A 20831-nucleotide genomic window follows, 5' to 3' on the forward strand; every position below is an offset into this window, starting at 1 on the left:
GAAGACATTTTATATGTCGAAACGCGTTGTATGTGCATGTTTTTGGAGAAATAATAAAGATCCATATAGGATAATACTATAGCTTGTACTTACAAGTTATTCGGGAGCGCAAATAGCCTGGAGGAAAAACTTTTTCGGATATTTTTCCTATGATAACTCTGCCCGAGTTAAACAATAGCCACCAGGGATCTGCAGCATACCGCTTAAAAAAGAAGATTACTGGATGTTCTGTGGTTCAAAAGGGACCTATAAGCAAGTGACCAAGGCCTAATAAAGGCGAGTGCAACTAACACCCATCTATGATCTGACCACACACCTACGTTTAGATCGCTGCGCTCTCTGCTTTCCTTTCCCTCTCTCCTGCTGGATATATAGACTTGATCATGTGACCCAGCTCTGTTTAGTATGTGGAAACTTCTGGAACAAACTCCTCTGCGCAGTTAGCCAATGACTGCAGCTCTAACAGTCACATGAGAGTGGGAGGAGCTAACTCCTGTGAGGTAGTTATGATTTGAGGTGACAGTTGGAGGTCAGACATTTTGAGGAGAGGAAGCCATTTTGTAGGTGAAGGAGCTTCCTACCCCCTTGACTGCTGCGCTTAAAAAGGGGACTAATAAAATAAGGGAAGCTGACAGCCTTCATATTAGGAAAATTCTCGTGAGTGTAAACCTGACCACCGATTCCCTACTGCTTGTAAATAATAATTTTCCCCATTATCATTCGTAAAGAGACTTCTGTTTAAGTTCATACGGCTTCTTCAGGATTGGGGCGCAGTTGCACAAACTACTATCACCATCATCCTCTACTTAGAGGCAGCTACTGCGCAAACCTTACATTGTGGAATTTCGTGTGTGTTGTAATTTGAGAAGGGAAGACGCTCATCCTGTCAGAAAGCACGGCCACCGTGAGGCACATTATACACTGCCAGGAGTACAACCCTCTGCCGTACACCACAAGCGCATACAGATGTATATGTAAGCAGAGCACCAGATAGAGCGCCCCCCACAGGCCGCCCCGGAGCACGAGCATATCATTATCTCCAAACTGAAAGTAAAGATTATACAAGAACCACAGGACAGATTTCATCAACCAAGGTATCATTTTAATCGGTGTAATGTCACCCACCTGACAGTATGTAGTTTATCCTGCTGCCAGGTGCGCTTTAACTATACCGGGCAAGGGGCAGTCTTTTAAAGCTTTGACAATACTCTGTTCCTATCGCAATTTGCTGCCCGTTTCCCACATAACTCTCTATCCACTTTCACGATGCCGCTCTGGCATCTGCTTGTCCCCGTCTGACTACGTTCTTTCCCTCTATCGTGCCCGGTACCATATGTCCCTGTCAGAGGTAACGGTCTGTCTCGCGCATCCTTCCTGGTCGCTGACCCGACCGTGAATCTCCGATCTGACACCTTCAGAGTTTCTGCGACATCCTGTCACTGGCGCGCACGTCTGAGAACCGTGCCACCACAATCTGCTCCCGTTCTGTCGACAGATATCACCCGGGTGAAAAACATTAACTGGCATCGCTCGAGTCTTCAGGGCTTGACCGTCAACATCTGGGCTGGGCGGATACCCGGCCCCCTTCTTCCTGACAGGAGCTCCGGACACTGCTGTTGCTCCTCCTGTCTCCACTGTACCCAGAGACCTGATCAAACGCCGCCTCCCTCGGCCACGCCGCCTCCATGCTGTTCTGGTTCCATAGGGTGTTGTCTCCTTACAGTTCTGCCACGTTGCTGTTAGGAATGGGAAGATCTCCATTGAGGAAGATGTGGAGGAGGTGGATAACCACAGCTTGCTCTTGAAACCAGACCTGCCCAACCGTGAAGGTTTTACCAACACTTGACCTTATTGCATTGTTGCCTCTGCCATGCAAAATATTGACCCAATGGGCCATGAAAGACATGTTCTGTCCCTGCCCGTAATTGATGCACCCGATGTTGATGGTGGATCCCGTGTTATCTACTGTATCTAGAGGTGTTATCAGTCATTGTACAGGAGGAGGAGGTGAGCTGTGACATCACCTATTGTAAATGGTGGATCCTGTGTTATCTACTGTATATAGAGGTGTTATCAGTCATTGTACAGGAGGAGGAGGTGAGCTGTGACCACCTGCTGTGAATGGTGGATCCTCTAAGGTCATTAGACGATTGCTTAGATGTAATTTTCACAGAACATGATGTGTCAGACTATTGTATCGCAATGTAAAAACTGCAAGATTTCCGACTTTTTTTTAATATACTATAGATCATGAGATGGAAAATAAAAGCATCAAGAATTTAAAAAAAAAAATTTACAACACTTGCTTAAACCTTTGAAATTGATGTTTCTGTAAAATAATTGCCGCCTTGGTGTTTGGATGATATTTTGTTTACTTGCTGACGGCCGCTCTTGGGGAATCTAAGGGGCAGTCAGCATGTCGGTGCATTATTGCCTTCAGCATGCAGTAAACTCCTTAGGGTGGAAGCTGCAGGCAGCAATATAACTGGTTATGTGATTTGCAGATAGGATTAAAAGAGAAGGCTAAAATCCTATGAAGAATTAGGACTGGGTTCACATCTTGTTTGGCTGCGCGTTCAGGGTCTTCCACCATGGAGCGTTTGTTCAACTGTATAAAGCCATGAAAGTTTAGACAGACAGTATGTGAACCCGGCTGTATTAGCAGAGAATTTAGAATTTTGGTTTTAAAAATGTAAAAAGCTCATTTGATTATAAGAGATTGTGCTGGGAGTCAAGGGTGCAGGGCACGTCCATTAGTCCTGAGGACATTTGGGGGTTAGACAAAATGGCCATTGCTTTGACCGATGTCTTATGTTATTTTGGACTTCAATGCTTTCGCTTACTGAGTGTTTCCTCATTTCAAATATAAGCTGAGCAGCGCCGGTCCTGGCACAAATGTCCTAATTCCGTACTGTTCTAGAAAGATTCCATTTTTTTTGCTTAAATTATATTCATAGAAAGCTTAAAAAAAAAAAAAAAAGTCTACAAAAGGACTGGACACGAGAAGTTGGGACTTTTCTCTCCAGTAGATATCCATTAAAAAAAAAAATATATATATATATATATATATACACATACACACACACACACACACACACACACACTCTTCACATTTTCTTCATAAAATCAAGGGGCTCTTGTTGTTGTTCATAGTCTTTAGCTGTCAGCATTGGGCGGCACTGCGAAAGAAGAGAAGGATACACATTAGAGATACCATCCTCACATGTACTGCTAATAAACAGATACACGCAACATGGAAGTCTGCAGCCCAGCAACAAATTTTTTCTAAAAAAAAAAAAAAATAATAATATTTTTTTGTTGCGATAGTGTTCTGCATGTTTATATTATAACGCTACAGTAAGTGATCGCATCTTATCGGTCACGACACCAGAAGAGAATTTGGTCACAAGTGTCAAAATGGATGGAATTTCATCTCTATTCCACAGTCAGTATTGGGCGCAGGAGGCCGGCGTGTTAGAAAGGAGGGAGTTCGGTGCTGTTAAATATAGATGACATATCTACACCAGTTTTGGAGCAGTGCTGGGTGGGAGCTTCTAAGAAGACTCGTTAGACCTTATTGAAAGCCGATGTCTGAAGCAGAAGAGAAGCAAATCGGCGAGTCACAATAATTACATTGCCCCATACGAAGGAGGTGTAGACCGTACCTTACACTGGAATAATCTTGGCCGCACCGTTTGTCGCACCCCCGGGCCGCGGGGTACTCGGCACCGGGCCTTCAGAAGCTTGGGGGGGGGGGGGTATCACGGTGGCTGGCCCGGCCCGTGGCCCAGGGCGGTCAACTAAAAGGGGGGGGGGGGTAGTTAGATGGATAGGGAATAGGAAAAAGGGGAATAGGAATGTCAAAGTTTGTGACGCCACCTGTGGTGTCTGGTGAGGATCACCAGTGCTGCAGCAGTCCACTGAGGCCGGTGTTGTGGCAGCTTAGATGAATTCACTCCCCACCGGTGGAGCAGGGCCTCAGGGCAGCGTAGGAGGGGGAATGCAGGACAGAGGGGACCCAGCCAGGTCAGAGCTAGAATAGGAGCACACACGAAACTCACTTCTGTACCTTTACTGGTGTTTAGTTCAGGAACACCCCGGAGCACTGTAGGATGAGGGGTGCACGTCCGGATTCTCCCCAGTGAGCGGGTGTAGGGCCTCCTGTTTCTTGCCTCTCTGTAGTAAGTTTCTGACCTGCCTGGAGCTAGGCCTAACTTGGTTTCTGTTCTGCACCTGCTGACTTGGTGATAGGGCCTTCTGTTGGAGGAGATCACTCTCCCTATTCTTTGGGGTCTCCGTGATTCCTGACCCCGGTATGTATCAGCTTTTGGTGATCCTGGGACAAGTAGTTCGCCAGGGGTTCCGGTTGTTTTCTACTGGTCATGAAGATCCACGTAGACTCGGACCCGGTGTCCGGTATATGCTTCTGGGGTGAGCTTGTAAAGCTCCTCTGCCCCTTATGTTACTTTCTTCCACTTGCCTTCAGCCCCGCTCGGGCCCTCACTAGGCTACATGCACTGCTGCCGGGACGCTGCTCTTCTTTGCCGCTCTCAGAGTGTCGGCACACTCCTAGCTCTCTATCCTGAGCTCTGTGAGTTCTAGTCTGGACTCATTGTACAGACTGTACTGAACTCTTTCTGCAGGAACTGCTAGGCTCTGGCTCGACTGCACTAACTCCTTCTATGTCTGAGCAGGAACTCCCTAGCTGCTCTGTACTCTAGCAGGCTAGGAACTGAACTGCCTAACTCCACCCTCCCTATACATGTCCCTATCCGGGCTCCCTCTGGTGGTCTGAGGTGGAAGGTGGAGGTGTGTGTATGCTGTGGGGGCCTCTTGTGGAGAAATCCGTTTATGCACCCCTCTAGGATCTATGGCACTGATGCACAGCAGGGGCGCCACACGTTAACACCAGTTATTGGACTGTTACGATTCTGTACCCATGTTGCCCAGTACAAGCATCGTACCACTCTGAAGAGAAGCCACTTTGAGGCATGTAATAAAATGTCATAAATGGCTATAGTATTAGTTAAACATGGCCGCTTTCCTTCAGAACCCCCGACCTCAACATTCTATGGGTTGTGTCTGAAATTGCAGCTCAGCTCCAATGAAGTTAAAAGCGGCTGAGATACATCAGACATGCCAGCTGCTGTAGGTTCCAGAGGAAAGAAGACATTTTTCGCCAAGCTTATCACTTCCCCATAAAAAGAATATATATAAAGCTTACCAAAAGTATATTTGGCCCTGAAGCCCTTCCCATTTGTCCGAACGTTGCTGGAGAACTGTAGCAACATCATATGTCCAGTGGATGATAATAGTAAATCCATTATTTTTCCGCAATAAGTGCCAAGGATGGACGCATTGGTATCACCCCCATCTCTAATCACCAAGAAGTCTTTGGAGCAAGTTGGAGACGACTCAAGGTCAAACAACGTGAAGTTTAGGGACACCTGGAAGAAAAAGGAACACGTCTGAAACATCATGGAAAACTTGAAACAAATTGAAGAACTGTACTCCCCATCCTAAAAGGGAGCAGTTGAAGCCACCATGACGTCCGTGCCGAGGATCCAGGAGGAGAACGTAAAAGAGGGAGGCTAGTGCTGAATAAGGTCTCTTGATTGTGGCCATATAATGGCTTCCTACAGGTCTGTAGAGGCTTATTCACATACGGTACTCCACCAATTCAAGTCTCACCCCGATAACACCCCCAATAATCGCTGGTAACAAAACACAATATAGGGGATCGCACCCTGTAGTGAAGTCAAGCAGAAACTGCAAGTGGCCGAATTTTTGTACTTACCATGATTCTCAGCCACTAACCTTTTCATAGGCCACAGGAACCAGTCTGCTGGACGTATAGAATTTGTAACACGGAGTATGTATGTTTCAGAGGATACACAAAAAGCAATCTATAAAAATGCCTATACTCACCCTGAACCCAACGGGAGCTATAATGAGGGAGATGTCCACGACACTATTGGGATAGGTGCTTGGATATTTCGGTGAGGCCACAAATCTATTGTTGGTGGTAAAAGTGCCACCGAAATTCACTGTAAAATTAAATAAATATGTTTTATAAAAAAACAACAAAAAAAAACAAAACAGCCCATTGATGAACCTATTCCTTTTGTATTGGAAGCAAGCATATTAAAATAATTAGTATATATTTACTCGGGAGGCTTGGCACCCTGACTTTTTGCTGGTGTGGCTTCGATTTTTTTTTTTTATTATATTATAAGACCTGAATAAATTGATATATGAGCTTTGCGCTGCCTGGCATAGGAGCTGTAATCAGCCCCCTGTTTCGCCGGGAACGCCATCAGAATGCAGGCTACTTGTGGCCTGCACCCTGTTGAAGACCGCACTAGCAGGGGACATTGGAAGGCGCGATGACGTCCCTACATCGTGCCGTCCAGCGCCCACTGATGTACCAGATAGAAGAGGAGACTGCGGCATCGCTTTAAGGAAAGCCTGTGTTAGGGTGTCTACACTTTTTTAATGTTCTTACATTATTTTGCCAATGAATGAGGTTATCCCAAGAGGGGCTATGGGGGACATCATACTATATAGCATATGGATGGGCTTCATACTGTATAGGAGACTGTGGTGTACATACTGTATACGAGTGGCAGTGACCATACTATACAATGGGGGGCTGTGGTGGACCTCATAGTGCATATCATACTATATGTGTGGCTGTGGTGTGTATAAATATATATTTGCTATACACATACCATAAGAGGCTTATTTAGGTCATAGTATGGACAGATATTAAAATGCCCTCCACATAAAAATACTTAATTTTAAGGCACCTTGTTGGGATGTGCTGCAGAAGAGCAGAGAAGATGGAAGTCTGCAGAGAAACAGTGGATGTGAAAAGTCATCATGGCATCTTGACAAGATTGTTTTTTTTTTTTTCCCTCAACCTCAGAAGAAGACACCTATAGAAAGGTACCTGGATATAATAGTTTACTTTTTGATACGGATTACGTCTCAGTACTGTGGTTCCTGTATGGTCCAAAGTCTGACAGACTGGAAGTTGTAGGTTCATGAGCTAGAAATGTATATGGACCTCACTTAACAAAACAATTGATTGCTATACTAAGCTTGGTGATGTAGTCAGTCATGTACTGATCATGGTACTGGTGTTGTATGCATTTACTCACTGTGGTTTTGGTGCCGTATTCATGTACCGATGGTTGTTCTAGTAACCCATTTATGGATGATGGTTTTGGTGCCATATTTATGTACTATTGATGGCTCGGTGTTGTATTTATGTACCGATGATTTTGGTTCAGTATTCATGTACTGATGATGAATACTGCACCAAACCATCATGACTAGAACATGAATACAGCACCAGGACCACCATCAGTACAGTAATATGGCACCAGAACCACCATCAGATTTGTTTCAAACTGTATTTGTTGAAAAGCTTAATTCTAGCGGAAATGGTCATCAGAGCTTGTTACTTGATCCATCGGACGGGGAGGAGGGTGTACATTAGGGGTCCTGTTACTGTAGTCTCTGACCCACTCCTTTACTTAGGGGCTGAGGGTGCCATTGGCTTCATCTGCCTAGGGTGCCAAAATACCTTGTCCTGGCCTTGATAAAGGATACCTAGCTGCTGCCACACCTTTACTAACCCTCACAGGACATCATACCCACAAAGAATGATTTTATACGAGTTTTGCTCTTCATGTAAATCACAAAGTAGTTTCCTGGGAAGACCTAGGTCATCCTCAGCGCCTCCAGCCAATACAGCCCTTTTCCATATGGTTGAGGACATCCTCTAAGCCAAAAGGTTGGCACATGCGCATTTCACTATAGTTGCCAACAGGCTAATATTTGCCGGGCTTGTCCAGATTTTCTCAAACAATACTGGAAGGAGGGAACTTGGATCCCTCCCCAATAAAAATGTTGATCAACTCGCTAGTGTGCACGGGCCATCACATCTGAGAATGGCGATTGCGCAAGGTTTAGAGTCGGATGTGAATCAGAGGGAAGGTCATCTGCTGAGAAAAGGGCTTTTATTATCAGGCTGGTGGGTTAAGTGTCACGTTTACCCCAGGGTGAGACAGCAACACTTAGGAAGTGGTTTAGGTGGCTGGCAAAAAGGGCTGGTATAATTTTAGAATGGAAAAATTTGAAAAACAACAACACGACACTTTGCCTTTAATCCTCTGCAGTTTTCTAAAAGACTAAAAAGGTGCCACAGAATATTAGTCCATCTGATGTGGGGGTCCTCACTCAGCATGTCCATATACATTACATGTACTGGGAATAAAATTAACAGAGAAAGCCACCCCTCCCCCCCAACATTTGATCTCGTAAATGCCTCAGCTCTCACCACTTTATATCAAAAAGTCCTTCCACGTCGATGTCGATACCAATACCAATACCAATTCCAATTCCAATACCTGTGTAATACGATGCGGAGAAGCTGCTGGAACAGTTCTGATCAGTTATATATTCCACCAGCAGGAATAAACCTGACGAAATAAGTACATTATACAGCTTGTTTGGGCTGATGGTCGCCAGCACTGGGCTGGTTTTTGTGACTCCATCGTACACAATGATTTGAGCGCTGCAATTGTCCGACGAGGCGGTGAACGAGTCAAACTGCAGAAAAAGCTGGAGAAATGAGCAGAACAGATGTTATAGATGCCAACATTCACCATTACCATTCCAGCCCATGCACAGGTTTAATGTTACAAACAGGGATCTCCTGGCCCGAGAGCAAATATGGCACACAGGGACATCCCACCAAAATGGCTGCCCCCTCAGGCTTTTTTTTTTTTTCAACCAACATTCCTTTTAGCCTGGATGAGGAGAGCCAAAAAACAGGTTACCAGCTCCTTCATGGACTGTAGGAGATAGAAGTCCTGGCTCCAAGGTAAACCAAGACTGAGTCCAGCCCAGGTTCATTCCTTAGGCACATGGACCAACTTTTAGCACCGCACTGTGCAATGGCCGTTCTCGCTACTGCAGATCAACTCCTATTGAAGTGGATGTGATCGGAGTTGCAATACTGAGAATGTCCACTACATGGTGATCCAGTGGATCACCAGGAGCCATCAGTATGTATGCGTGCAAAATGTGCTCTATTGTGCAATTGAGAGCCTTGTGCCAAGCAGCTGCTGGAAAGCTGACAGGAGGAGGAGGATAGCTGAGAAGTAGGGCATGTCCATCGACACACACCTCACCTTATTGAAAGGAACTTGAAGAAGCCATAGACAGTTGTCACTGGCCAGTGATGGGGACGCATCACTGGAAGAGAAGGTTCCCGATGAGCCCAGTATCTTCGTCCTGCACAAATCTGTCAAGAAGAAGGAACCGTGAACTCGGGGAAGGGGGAAGGGAGATCTTACAATGGAGAAGATTGTGAGGAAACTTATGAGTAGAGATGGCCATTTGTATTAGATGATTGCTCCTTGGGGCGACTGCTATTCCTTCCAATATACGTATGCTCATCCCAGCTGAGCATGTGTTCTCATTAGGTAGCGGTGTATAGTTTACCATCAGACATATATTGAATGAGCTTCTCTCCTGTGAGTACAAAGAATCGAATGCCCGGTCTTCCCCAATTAGGGGAAAGAGTCAAAACACCCCCATATAAAATTAGATGGTTGTAGGTTTGGCGCCTTTAAACCACATGCCAGTCGAAAATAGTAGGGTTTTCCACTATCAATTATAGCAACTGTTGTTTATTAGTGGAGGTGTTATAGCGTGCCCCCCCCACCACTCCTCAGAATAAAGGGGCTTCAGTGAGGCTTAAATTTTTCCCCTTTTCACCTGTGTCATTAACTTGAATGCTGTAGTCCTGTCCCACCTTTTCCCGTAACTGCCCATTTGTAGCCGGAGATTACATAATCTATGCCCTTTTGTGGCCTGGGACACTTAAGTTTGCCAGGACAGTGTCAAAAATTTGGGACAGTTGTCAGGTTTGCACCCCATGGCCAAAGCTATGCAGGGAATTTCAGCACCACAGTAGGACAAGAGCCCCACTGATTATACGGGGTAATCTCAACGAAGACCGTTCCTAGCACCTATGCAAACAGACGACTTTGCTGGAAAGGGGAGGATGTCATTTGGCCATGATTGTAAGGTCAGCCTCAGCTTTGCTATCCGTAGGATAATGCCGGGAATTTCACTTGGAGATAACTAGAGGGGCTATGGAGCCAACTGCACCTAAACTTCCAGGTCACAGCATATAGAAGCTGTTCTACTAATGTCTTACTGCAATTGTAGAGCCTGTTTATCATCTCCACATCCTGGCCGCTGAGTCCGTAGCGCTGTCCGATGAACAGTTTGGGGTTCAGCTTGGGTATAATTGTTGCCTTTCCACTGGTGTTGGTGAATGTCATGCTATGTGAGCAAGGGAAATTAAGCACATACATGAGAACATGTTGGAAAAGTCACAAAAGTCACTCTGGCTATGACAAATTTTTTTTCAGCTACAACATGCACCCCCCCCAAAAATACTAAAAACACACACACACACACACACACACAACATCCAATTGGTATGGCCTCTTTTATATTAAATGTTCATAATAAATCAAAAAGTGTATTTTTCGGACCATTAGACACGCCCCCCCCCCCCAAATTTGGGAGGAAAATGGGGGGGGGGGGGGTTGCATCTTATGGTCCAAATGTAGCTTACTGGGGAGTTAGAGTGGAGCGGGATCATAGGGAGTATTGCCCATCCCTCAGGAACCCGACGGCAGAAGTGGTGCGATGCTGCGGGCCCAGTATCAGCAGTCAGGCAGAGATTTCCCAGCAGCCATTATCCTGAAGCCATGGGCCACATGCGCAGAATGGGATCTAAGCCCAGCCGAGATATGAACCGCGCATGCGCAGCTTCCGGCAGTCATCTTCCTGAAGCCGCGGGCCTCAGGGAAATGGCTGCCGAGATTCCAGTCTGCGCATGCGCCAGCCATTTCCCTGTAGACCACATCTTTAGGATGATGGCTGCTGAAAAGCAATGCACTCGACTCTGTCTCAGACACTGGCCTTGCAGCATCTCACAGCTTCTCCCGCTGCCAGGTTACTGAGGGAGGGAACCCGCTTCCTGCGATACTGTGGCAACCCCCGCTGCTGGGGCACCCCCTTCTCCCACCCAGGGCCCACAGCATTGCTCCACTTCTGCCACTGCTGGCTTCCTAGGGGACCCTGCCTCTTGTGATCCCCGCTACACCCCCCCCCCCCCTCCGTGAGATACCTATACGGACTATACGACGAACCCCCATCTTATTTAAAAAAAAACAATAACCTATTTTTCACCCCAAAACTTAGGGTGCGTTTGTTTTGTTTTTTTTTGGGGGGGGGGGGGCGTCCATGAGATGAGTGGGTACAGCACCAACAGACAAATCCGGGTGCCATCGAAGTTGCGGAAGTGGGTGACCATAGGTCAGAAGCCCAACAGAAGAGAGAGTAGTCTAGTCTATCAGTGCCTTACAGATGTTAGGACAATGGGAGCGACTTTGTATGAAGAATGGCCTGCTATATAGGTGGATACAGTTACCCAGAGAGTTCAGGACTGCATGGCAAGTAGTGATTCCAGAAAGGATGGTACCAAGTGTGGAGAAGGAAGCTCATGAGAGGGATGGAAGGTCCTCTCTGTCCCAACCACTTGTGTATTGGCCCCAACTACATTGGTGGTGGAAGAAGTTTGTCGCACATGTCGGCAGTGTGATTTGGCTAAGCCTCTAGAACAGAGCACAACCACATAAGTGATTAGGACGTCTGAGCAACGGGAAGTGTTAATGGTGGATTACCTCATGATCAGCCCATCTCATAACAGTTGTGAATATTGCCAAGTGATGACGGACCACTTCACAAAGTTTGCAGTTGTAACCTCTACCCGGGATCAGACAGCTGAGTCAGCGGCCCGTGCCATCTGCAGAGACTTCATCCAGGTATGGGTACCCAGAGAGGATCCACTCTGATCAAGGGGCATGCTTCCAGGTGAGACCTGCACCAACTATATGGCATCGAGAAGGCCAGGACCTATCACCCTCAGGGAATTGGAGCCTGTGAATGCGTCAACAGAACATTGTTACAGATGCTAAGGACATCGGAAGATAAAGTGGCCTGAATTTGTTCCGGAATTGGTGTGGGTGTACAACAATTGAGCAGGAAGCACTACTACTGCACAGAGATCGAGTGCTGATACAAGCAATGCGCCCTAGGGGCAAGTTGAATTGCAGAAGGGAGACGACTCCCCATTGGGTCATGAGAAGAATACACCTTGCAAATACATTGTATGAAGTTCAACAAGAGTGAGAAGAAGGGGCTCCAGGAAGAGTGCTACACCATAACATTCTGGGTGTCTGAAGGGGAGAGGGTGCCTGAACCCCCGAAGGAGGAGAGGAAATCTGCACCAAGAAGGCTTGCGGAGGATGAGGATGAATAGTGGGTGGTGCTTGCAGTGCCAAGGAAAGCAACACTACCACTCCAGGCAATAGGTCAGGGGCTAAACACACAAGAGAAGTACTAGAAGGTCTGAGTGCTCCTGAAGAGACAGCCCAAGAGGGGCCTCACAGAACTGAGTGTGCCAACGCTGGTGTCCCACCCACAAGGCACATGGAGGAGAACTTCATTTGGCAGTAAATAATGCAGGAGACACAAGAATGTGCTCAGATACTAGCAATGCTGGGACCACCCCTGTGGAGATAAAGTGGTCTTTCTTGCCCTGGGACTGGCGAGTTTAAAGAGAGGAGGAATGTAAGGAGATAGACAAGGGAGAAGATGCATACACACAGTGAATACCTAACAAGAGTGGCTGCAAGTGAACACTGCCATCTGCTGGTCAGAGACTATAGAGAAAGAATTGCATTAGTAGGAACTCAAGAGTCATTAGAAAATAGGAAGGGTACAAAAGGTGGAAAAGAATGTGCTCTTGTTATCTGAGTCCATTCAACGGCACTGACCGCGTGCGCACCACCTGCAGGCGATCAGTCTGGAAGTCTAGCGTGAGTGACCGCTCTGACTCATGTGCTGCTATCTCGCATGTATCGGCGAGGTATCTATACAAGCGCTGTTGGCTCATGCACTTAATCGTGGGGTGTCAGTCTTTATTGCTGACACTTCTGTGGCATGCAACAAATCTCCTCACTATAGGATTGTATTGTCACAATAGCGATCTTGGATAACGATATATCTATTGTCTTTATCTACCATAGACACGAGTATATCAGTCCTACAGAACTGACGCACAATATAATACGAGGTCAATGGATGGTGGGCTTTGCATCAGCTACCATTTATATTGAGGATGATTTCCATCATACGGCACAATTAATAGAAATAAATTTTGATAGGCAAAGACAGGGATGGATGGGATCCCTAGATAGGAGATTTGATAATACCCAACCATTTAATTGTAGGGACATTGGTTTTGGAACACTCTATATTGGTGCTGCTACATTGAAACCAGGATCTTGTGGGTCATAGCTGCCCATAATCTATTACAGCAGTGGCCCAATATACATCCCCTTTGGATGTATGATAATCTATCTTTTTAATATTTTTAGTCTTAACATTGAAAGTTAAATTTTAGTCATTCTTTTTTCTCCTTTGTACCCTTCCTATTTTCTAATTGTTACATATTTGTTTAACTTTAGGAACTCAAGAGTGAAGCGCATGTTCCGTCAGGGAAAAGATTGGAGAAGACACCAAGTCAGGTGATAGCTGTGGCGTAGTTAGTAATTATAAAAGGCCTAGGAGGGAAGAGTTAGCGCCGAACCTTTAACAGAATGGATATCTGGTACAGCAAGTTGGCTTATAGCCGCCATTACAAGAGATCAGACCCAACAGAAACCAGACCCAAGTGAAGACAACACAGAGATACGCTTTAGGCGGCCTGTGTGACGAGTGGGCCAATTCCCCAACCTGGGACATGCGACCTGGCAAATAGTGTTGTCGACCCCCATTAGGGCCTGCGTGACGTGTTGCCTAGAGGGTGACAACTGACGCCCTTTAGGTTGGGGTATATTAGGACTAAGACATCACTGACAAGAATAACCACTTAATAGAAACTATAGCGTGTAACTATCATTGTGTTAATATCCTGTACATTTCAAATCACTTTATTCTTCTTGTAACATAACGTTTCATTTTCACGGTTCGCGCGATCCCCTGATATTGTGCCAAAGGCACCCTGTAATTGTGTTTAACCAATAATTATTTGATTAAGTACCACTGTCTCCGCTGTTGCGTCCGCGTGCCTGTTAAACACTAGCGCAGTCCTGCTCTTACCTGCCATAATGCATGATGGAGTTATAGTTGTAGGCCATGTTCAGGGTGTCCCCATTGTCCTTCTGGAAATCTCCTTGGTTGACTGTAAGCAAGAAACAGGTGGATGAGTTACATTGTAACAGTCTGTAGAATGTTCTGTATCACTAGCTCCTCCCCCTGTGTATGCATCAGCCTCTAGCTCCTCCCCTTCATTACATCACTGAGATGACGGTTGGCCTTAGTCAGTCTTGACAGATTACAGATTTTACCCCTGAAATGAGAGTGAACGATCCGTCTAGGAGAAGAAAGAAGCAGATTTCTCTAATAAGATATATTACATATTACAAAGTCTCTTATTTCCATGAGCACTATTGATTTATGAAGTAAAAATTAAAACAAAAGGTGACCCTTTAACGAGAGAAACTCCGTTCTCCAATACATGCAATTCTACATGGTTGTCCGTAGGGGGCAGAAGCTACGCCTGTTTTGAAGAGAATACCTTTGTTAACATGCAAACTTGTGCTACCAGTGGCCACTATACTGTTAGTTGTATCTGGCCACAGAGTAAGGATTCAGCCTGGTGTCACATTCACAAATGAGTATGGCCCGTCATGTCCAGCGGCACTTGCATGGCCAGGTTTGCTGGGGTCTCAGACGTTGGATTCCCAGTGACTGGTATGCCCCTTACGGAGATAGCTAGAGCTCACTCCATGAGGATTCATACAGCCGCCATTGACCTCTGGAATATGACATATGGAGCCACGTCACCCGAATGGTAGCAGAACTTAAGATAAATTCATGATCTATCCTCAGATCAGCGGTGGTCTTACTGCAGACCCATATATATATTATATATATATATATATATATATATATATTGCTCACAGCCTGATATAGTATGGCACAGGATGCCCAGTCACACGTAATGCCTCAGACGTAGCACACTGTTCCCATAAGCCATTGTGCAAGGTCCATGCATGAGCTGTACAAGACAGACCACTATGTTCAGTGCTCCTGGCACAGCCAGATTGGGCAAGTAAAAGGGGCAACCAAGTGTAATATCAACTGTATAGCTACATCCTCACCCTGGGAGATGTACTGCCACATTATGTCCACGTAGTTGTCCCTGTCCGGCCTGGTGTGCTCATGGTTGAAGCTGAGAGCGTGCATCACTTCGTGCTGGATCACTCCGTAGCCCAGACATTTTGTAGACTGGAGGCTCACCGGCTGCGCATAGCCATTTCTGCCAATGTAGGACCAGCAGCTGCGCAAGAAATAAAACCAGAATTATTCCGCCCCTCGTTTAGCACCAGCTCCATCAGTCTCAGACTTTGGAATGGACGTCACTCTTTCTTTCATTCAACCATAGGACACAGAGCCCCCCCATTCTCATGATCAGTGGGGTCTTAATGGTTGAAGCCTCCAAGGAGGTAGTAGTTATGACCCATCCTGTGGATTTTGGGCACCGATTCTTGTCTGAATGTCAGTACAGTTAGACAGCCGCTCATTTGAACGATAACATGAAAAAACGCTGCATTTCCCGGGTGATACAATCGGATCTGGAACGATTGTGGAATCCACGATGATCGCTGGTTACCCATCTAAATTAAACTAGGGGGGGGGGGGCGACATACATTGTTATCAGATCTCCTGCTGCACACCTTTACCCCTTGGGGGTCCACATTGCCCATAGTTTGTACACGCCTCGTTGCCATCATACACGAGCAAGAACAATTTTTCTTTGGAGTTGGACATTGTAGAAATTTCTCATCAAGCCAAAAGGGAAAACATCCGGTGACTGCTGTGACTTCAAAACTATAAGGCATGCATCTATGCACAGGTGTGACGGAGGAGAGCAAGGAGATGGCGGACGAGAGCCGCCAAGCGGCTACTCCCTACCCTCTGAGACCACTTGGGGTGGGTGGGCAGTGCATTGAGACGGGCGGAGGAATTTGGATTATAAATATAAGAGCAAATGGATTACCGAGCTCCATGTAAATATGGAGGTTGCATTGGAGGAAAGATGGATAAGTGGTATAGGCTATAATGTAACAATTCCTTCATAAAAACCTTGTAATATCCATGATACTTCAGTACTAGAACCAGCCGGACTTCTCTACAGCTCACTCTTACCCCGGGGTGTTTGTGATATTGATGTAGCTGGTCTCAGAAGTTCTGTCTATGAATCGCACACAACACACCGTAGAAAACTCCTCCAACGCAGCTTTAATTAAACGCGTCTCGTAAGTAGCTGAGCAGAAAACAAGCAAAAAGTAAATATTAAATTAACCACCAATTGTGAACAAAAAGACTTTGCTGGGGGAACAGAAAATAAAAATAGTCATCTAGTCCGCAAAAATAAGGTGTCCGGCTGCTGAAATCCCCAGCGATCAGATCTCCCTGCAGTGCCCCCACAGGGGAAAAGAGGTATTACATTCATTTAAATTAATGGGCCGTCTGTGTAAAGCCTGAATATTCTCAGTCCTCCAGACCAAAACTAATCACTAATTATTCCTCACTCAGCCTTAAATTTGAATGGTGCCATGTGCAGCACAATGGCCACAGGTTGTGCTCCATGCAGTGTGGTGTCCAATAATACTGGTTCTTGTATAGGAGTGCTGTACAATGCCACCATAATAGATTACAAATATACTATAGCGTTTCCACAGTGTTAGTGCTGCCCCCCCCCCCCCAAAAAAAAGCAAAAAGTAATCTACATAGATGGCAGACTATAATATTTGTGGTGGTCACAAGTCTTATTTGAACCGCCCCCCCCCCCAAAGTGGTGGGTGGGGGGTAGTCAGGTTATCCCCCAAGCCAAGATGGCCCGAGCACAAAATCCCCCCACGCCCCCCCCCCCCAAAAAAAAATAAATAATAAAATCACTTACTGTACATAGGGTCGATGAGAAGCGGCACATTGACTACTCCATTCACCATCTGCCATTTGCAGGATGCACATCGGAGGACGCTGCGGCCGAGGGGCCGAGCAATATCACCTTGGAACAAAGGCCTGGAAAGACCTACAAGAAGAAGTTAGTGGGTGGAAAAGTCATCAATACAGAACAGGTTTTTGGATCTGATAAAACGTTGCGGGTCCCTGGATGTGATGCTGATTACAAAATAGTTTCTGGAAGTTGGGTCTTACCATGGTCACAGGAGCAGCGGGAGCGCGGCATTGCCCCTCTATCAGACTACATACAAGCATAACAGAAAGGCAGGCTTTCAGTTCAGGGAGGTCAGAAATGGAACCAAAAGCAGACACAATGCATACTGAGGAGGAAGGAAAGGAAGTTCCAGCACCCACAGTGCTGGTAAAATGATGAAGAGAAACGGTCCATAAAAAGTTAGAGATTCGGCACAGATCCTGGACATATTAGACTGTTCTGTGCACCAATAACAGTTTTCTCTTGCAGGGGATGAGGGAGCAAAACCAGGGAAAGCCCAGTCATGATACTTCTGTATGGTATAAGATCGCCCCATGGAAAACAATGTAAACATCTTACCGGCATTTGCCGAGAGAATAATATCAGAGATGGTCTGAGGCTTCTCCTTCACAGATTCTAGTAGAAAGAAAAAAAAAGAATAAGCATTGAGTCTTACAGACATTTGTGCGGTTGCATAATTGATGTGACGTCATGTCTGCATCATGCCGTAATGACAACATCACTACAGGTCTTCAGATGAGACGAGGCGCCAGGATGTCGGCACGGCTCGGTCTAACAGCCATGTATTAATGATGTGACCACTAGACAGGGTCTGGCTAATTGAGCCGCTCATCACTATTTTTTTTTTTTCCATTGGAACAGCGCCACTGTTGTGCAGTGGCTCTGACTGGCATTACAATTTTCTTATACGTAAAAAAAAACCAACAATTTTTGCAACCCCCATCACTGAGCAGAGCCTCGGCAGGAATCTTATTGGGGAAGAATTAGAGAATGAATTACTTACTGGAGCCTGGAGCCAAAGATGCCAACTGTGGAAAAAGAAGTTACATTGTATTAGCAACAGTTCTATTTATTTGTATTCTTTAATATACCGCAACATAATTGTCACAATTTATTAAACAGAGAAGAAGCTTTTACGAATCCTATAAAAAACAAAAAAAAACAAACACATTCTCCATTGACAAATTCTAGAGCATTTTGAGCCAACACCATCCATTAGTGGAGGGAGAGAGGGGTGTGAAGCAAAACAAAAAACACCACCATATGTCACACTTAGACATTTTATTCTATTTTTTTTTTCCTTCAGTACAAACAATGTTAGAAAAAAAAAAAAAAAGCCTCTTAGGCCATGTTCCCACGATGAGCTTGGGGATTTTCTGCACCCATTAAGTAATTAAATATATATATATATATATATATATATATATATATACACACACACATACATTCTCTCTCTCTCTCTCATCATGGGACCATGGCCTTATAGCAATGGAGACAGGTTTTAGTGGGTAGTGCAGTTGAATCAGGATTTTTTTGGTTTGTTTAAACTGCAGGTTTTTTTCTGCAGAAAAAAAAACCCGCAGCAAAGACACACCGTGTGAACACAGCCTTCTAGTTCCAGCAAAGTGGATGGGATTTATAGAACTCTCATGCCCATTGTGCTTTTTATTCATTGTAAGCGGACCTGTAGTGAGGGTTTTAAAATACCCAACATGTCAATTTCTCTTGCGGGTACGCTGAGTTTTCTGTGCAGAATTTCCCCATAGAATTGCATTAGATGCAGGGGAAAAAAAAAAATAAATAAATAAATTTATATGTAATCCATACATTATCAAAAAAGTTGTGAAAAACAATTAGGAAGTATCAAACAAAGCAGCTTTATTTAAAGCACGACTCTTGGAAGTAACCTAATTTACATAATAGGAGCAAATAATTGTGCAATATCAAAAGATCATTGTGTGAATGTAGCTGAAGACACTTTAGTAAATCCCCCTCCCCCCCCAGACTTCCCAGCACTTTATCATATAGGACGTACCGGTAGCGGTAACGGCAGCGCAGATCCCAGGGCGCAGAGCGCTGCGGACACCAGTAGGATGATGGCTTGTGCCATGGCTGCTCCAGGTTGCACTATTGATAAAACGACTGTGGGAAGCTCCTTATGTATCCAGAACATGGGAATATCCAATCAGAGCAGACAATGGGGGGTGATTACACCCTTTGTGCGACCCTGGAGCCGTTCCATGTGGATTGGGATGGGAGCAAAGATCAATCACGTAATCCAATAACAATGAACATCGACACTTTCAAAAGAGCCTCCAGATGGACACAAAAAAGTGAGAAAAAAAACATCTAAAAAACTTTTTTTTTTTTTCTCCTATGACCTTAATTCAACTTGCTCCATTATCTCCCGGCCTTTGATGGAAAGCTCGTCTGGCAGAACAGGTTCTCAGGGTCGCTGGGAATCTGCAATACTTCATTTGTGCTGACGCAATGAAATGTAACACTCCCTTTAAGGCGGCGTTCCCACGAAGGATAAATACGCCACCTTTTTCAGCTGCGGTTTTTTTTTTTTGTGTTAAAAATCTGATGTTTTTAAAAGCTCAATAAAAGTGGATCTCACAGCCACTGTGCACTTAAAGACGCTGTTGCACCATGTGGTTTTTCCCAATAGGTCACGGTATTGAAAATGCTGCATTTTTTTCTTTTTTGTTTTGCAAATATTTGCACCAAAATATGCAATAGCAATCTGCTCCGGTTATTGCAGTTTTGCTGCTTTTATTTTTTTGCTTCACTTTCCCCCTTTTTTATGATTTTGGTACAGATTTTGGTGCATTTTTCAATGCATCTTTATGTGCAAAATTGCAATTGTCTGTTTTTTTTTCAGGCTTAACATAGAAGCCTATAGGGGAAAAAACAGTTTGGCAGCGAATTTAAGAACTTTCATGAAATCGCATCCACTTTGCTTGAACTGCAAAACGCAGCAGAAAAAAAAAAACTGCAGCATTTACGCACGTGAAGGACGCGAATGTGTGCTCAAGTGAAAAAACTGCAGCGTTTCTGCACTAAACAACGCATTAAAAAAACCCACAATATTAGCAGATGGTCATTGTACGTTTCGGTGCGGACGGAAAAAACAGCACGTTCTGCACGTGGGAACGAGGCCTTATTGATAATCTTCCCATGTGCCGTCAATCAAAAAGCAAAGGAGCCGAATAGCTGCTCCGCCTGCATAGAAGCGAAGGTTTAACTCTATCATTTCCATATCACCTAATTAAAGGAAAGCAAAATAAAGGCTGTGTTCACACTGAGTTATTTTGCTGAATCTTTAGAGCGGAAACACCAAGTTTCGGAGTTTACGCTACCAAAACTCATCAAAAAGAGTCAGATAATATACACAAAGATTTTTTTTTTTTAATGTGATCAAAAACAGCCGCTTATCAAGTGGAAAGAGCTTCAGAAGATGCTTCTTCCTTGGGCAATTCCTGGAGGAGTTTTATGTTTCCTGCAGCGTCATTTCAGGGTTTCTGATAGGAAAGTCTGGAGCAGATTCCATCAGGATCCACTACACAGAAGTGACCTGCGCTGTCTTTTTTCCCCATCGGGCGTGGGGAAAAAAATGTTCAAAAGACCAAAAATACGAAAAGCA

General features: G+C 45.1%; 1 protein-coding gene and 1 long non-coding RNA gene across 2 annotated transcripts; both read right to left on the reverse strand.

Moving 5' to 3' along the window:
- Positions 1–1217: 1217 nt before the first annotated feature.
- On the reverse strand, positions 1218–17255 carry LOC141174136 (embryonic protein UVS.2-like). The gene is made up of 10 exons (XM_073658834.1): positions 17129–17255; positions 16372–16489; positions 15324–15502; positions 14260–14341; positions 10238–10365; positions 9204–9316; positions 8418–8631; positions 5929–6047; positions 5225–5447; positions 1218–3179 (listed from the first exon to the last, which is right to left on the reverse strand). The coding sequence occupies exons 1-10, from the start codon at positions 17175–17177 to the stop codon at positions 3157–3159; spliced, it is 1248 nt and encodes a 415-aa protein (XP_073514935.1). The 5' UTR covers positions 17178–17255; the 3' UTR covers positions 1218–3156.
- Positions 17256–17741: 486 nt separating this feature from the next.
- LOC141174137 (uncharacterized) lies at positions 17742–19317 on the reverse strand. Its single transcript, XR_012252789.1, has 3 exons — positions 19221–19317; positions 18189–18213; positions 17742–17800 (listed from the first exon to the last, which is right to left on the reverse strand). It is a non-coding gene; the product is annotated as an uncharacterized lncRNA (long non-coding RNA).
- Between the last annotated feature and the right edge of the window lie 1514 nt (positions 19318–20831).

The sequence above is a fragment of the Phyllobates terribilis genome, unplaced genomic scaffold (assembly GCF_046119375.1).
Source record: "Phyllobates terribilis strain yellow unplaced genomic scaffold, ASM4611937v1 Scaffold_13__5_contigs__length_258822181, whole genome shotgun sequence".
Lineage (NCBI taxonomy): Eukaryota > Metazoa > Chordata > Amphibia > Anura > Dendrobatidae > Phyllobates > Phyllobates terribilis.

Coding starts and splice junctions, on each gene's coding strand:
- LOC141174136 (XM_073658834.1), bottom strand. CDS start 17,177: ATGGTGAATGGAGTAGTCAATGTGCCGCTTCTCATCGACCCTATGTAC. Junction 9,317..10,237: donor AAACAGGCTCTACAATTGCA/GTAAGACATTAG, acceptor TCTTCTTGACAG/ATTTGTGCAGGACGAAGATA. Junction 6,048..8,417: donor CTCCGCATCGTATTACACAG/GTATTGGAATTG, acceptor TTAATTTTACAG/TGAATTTCGGTGGCACTTTT.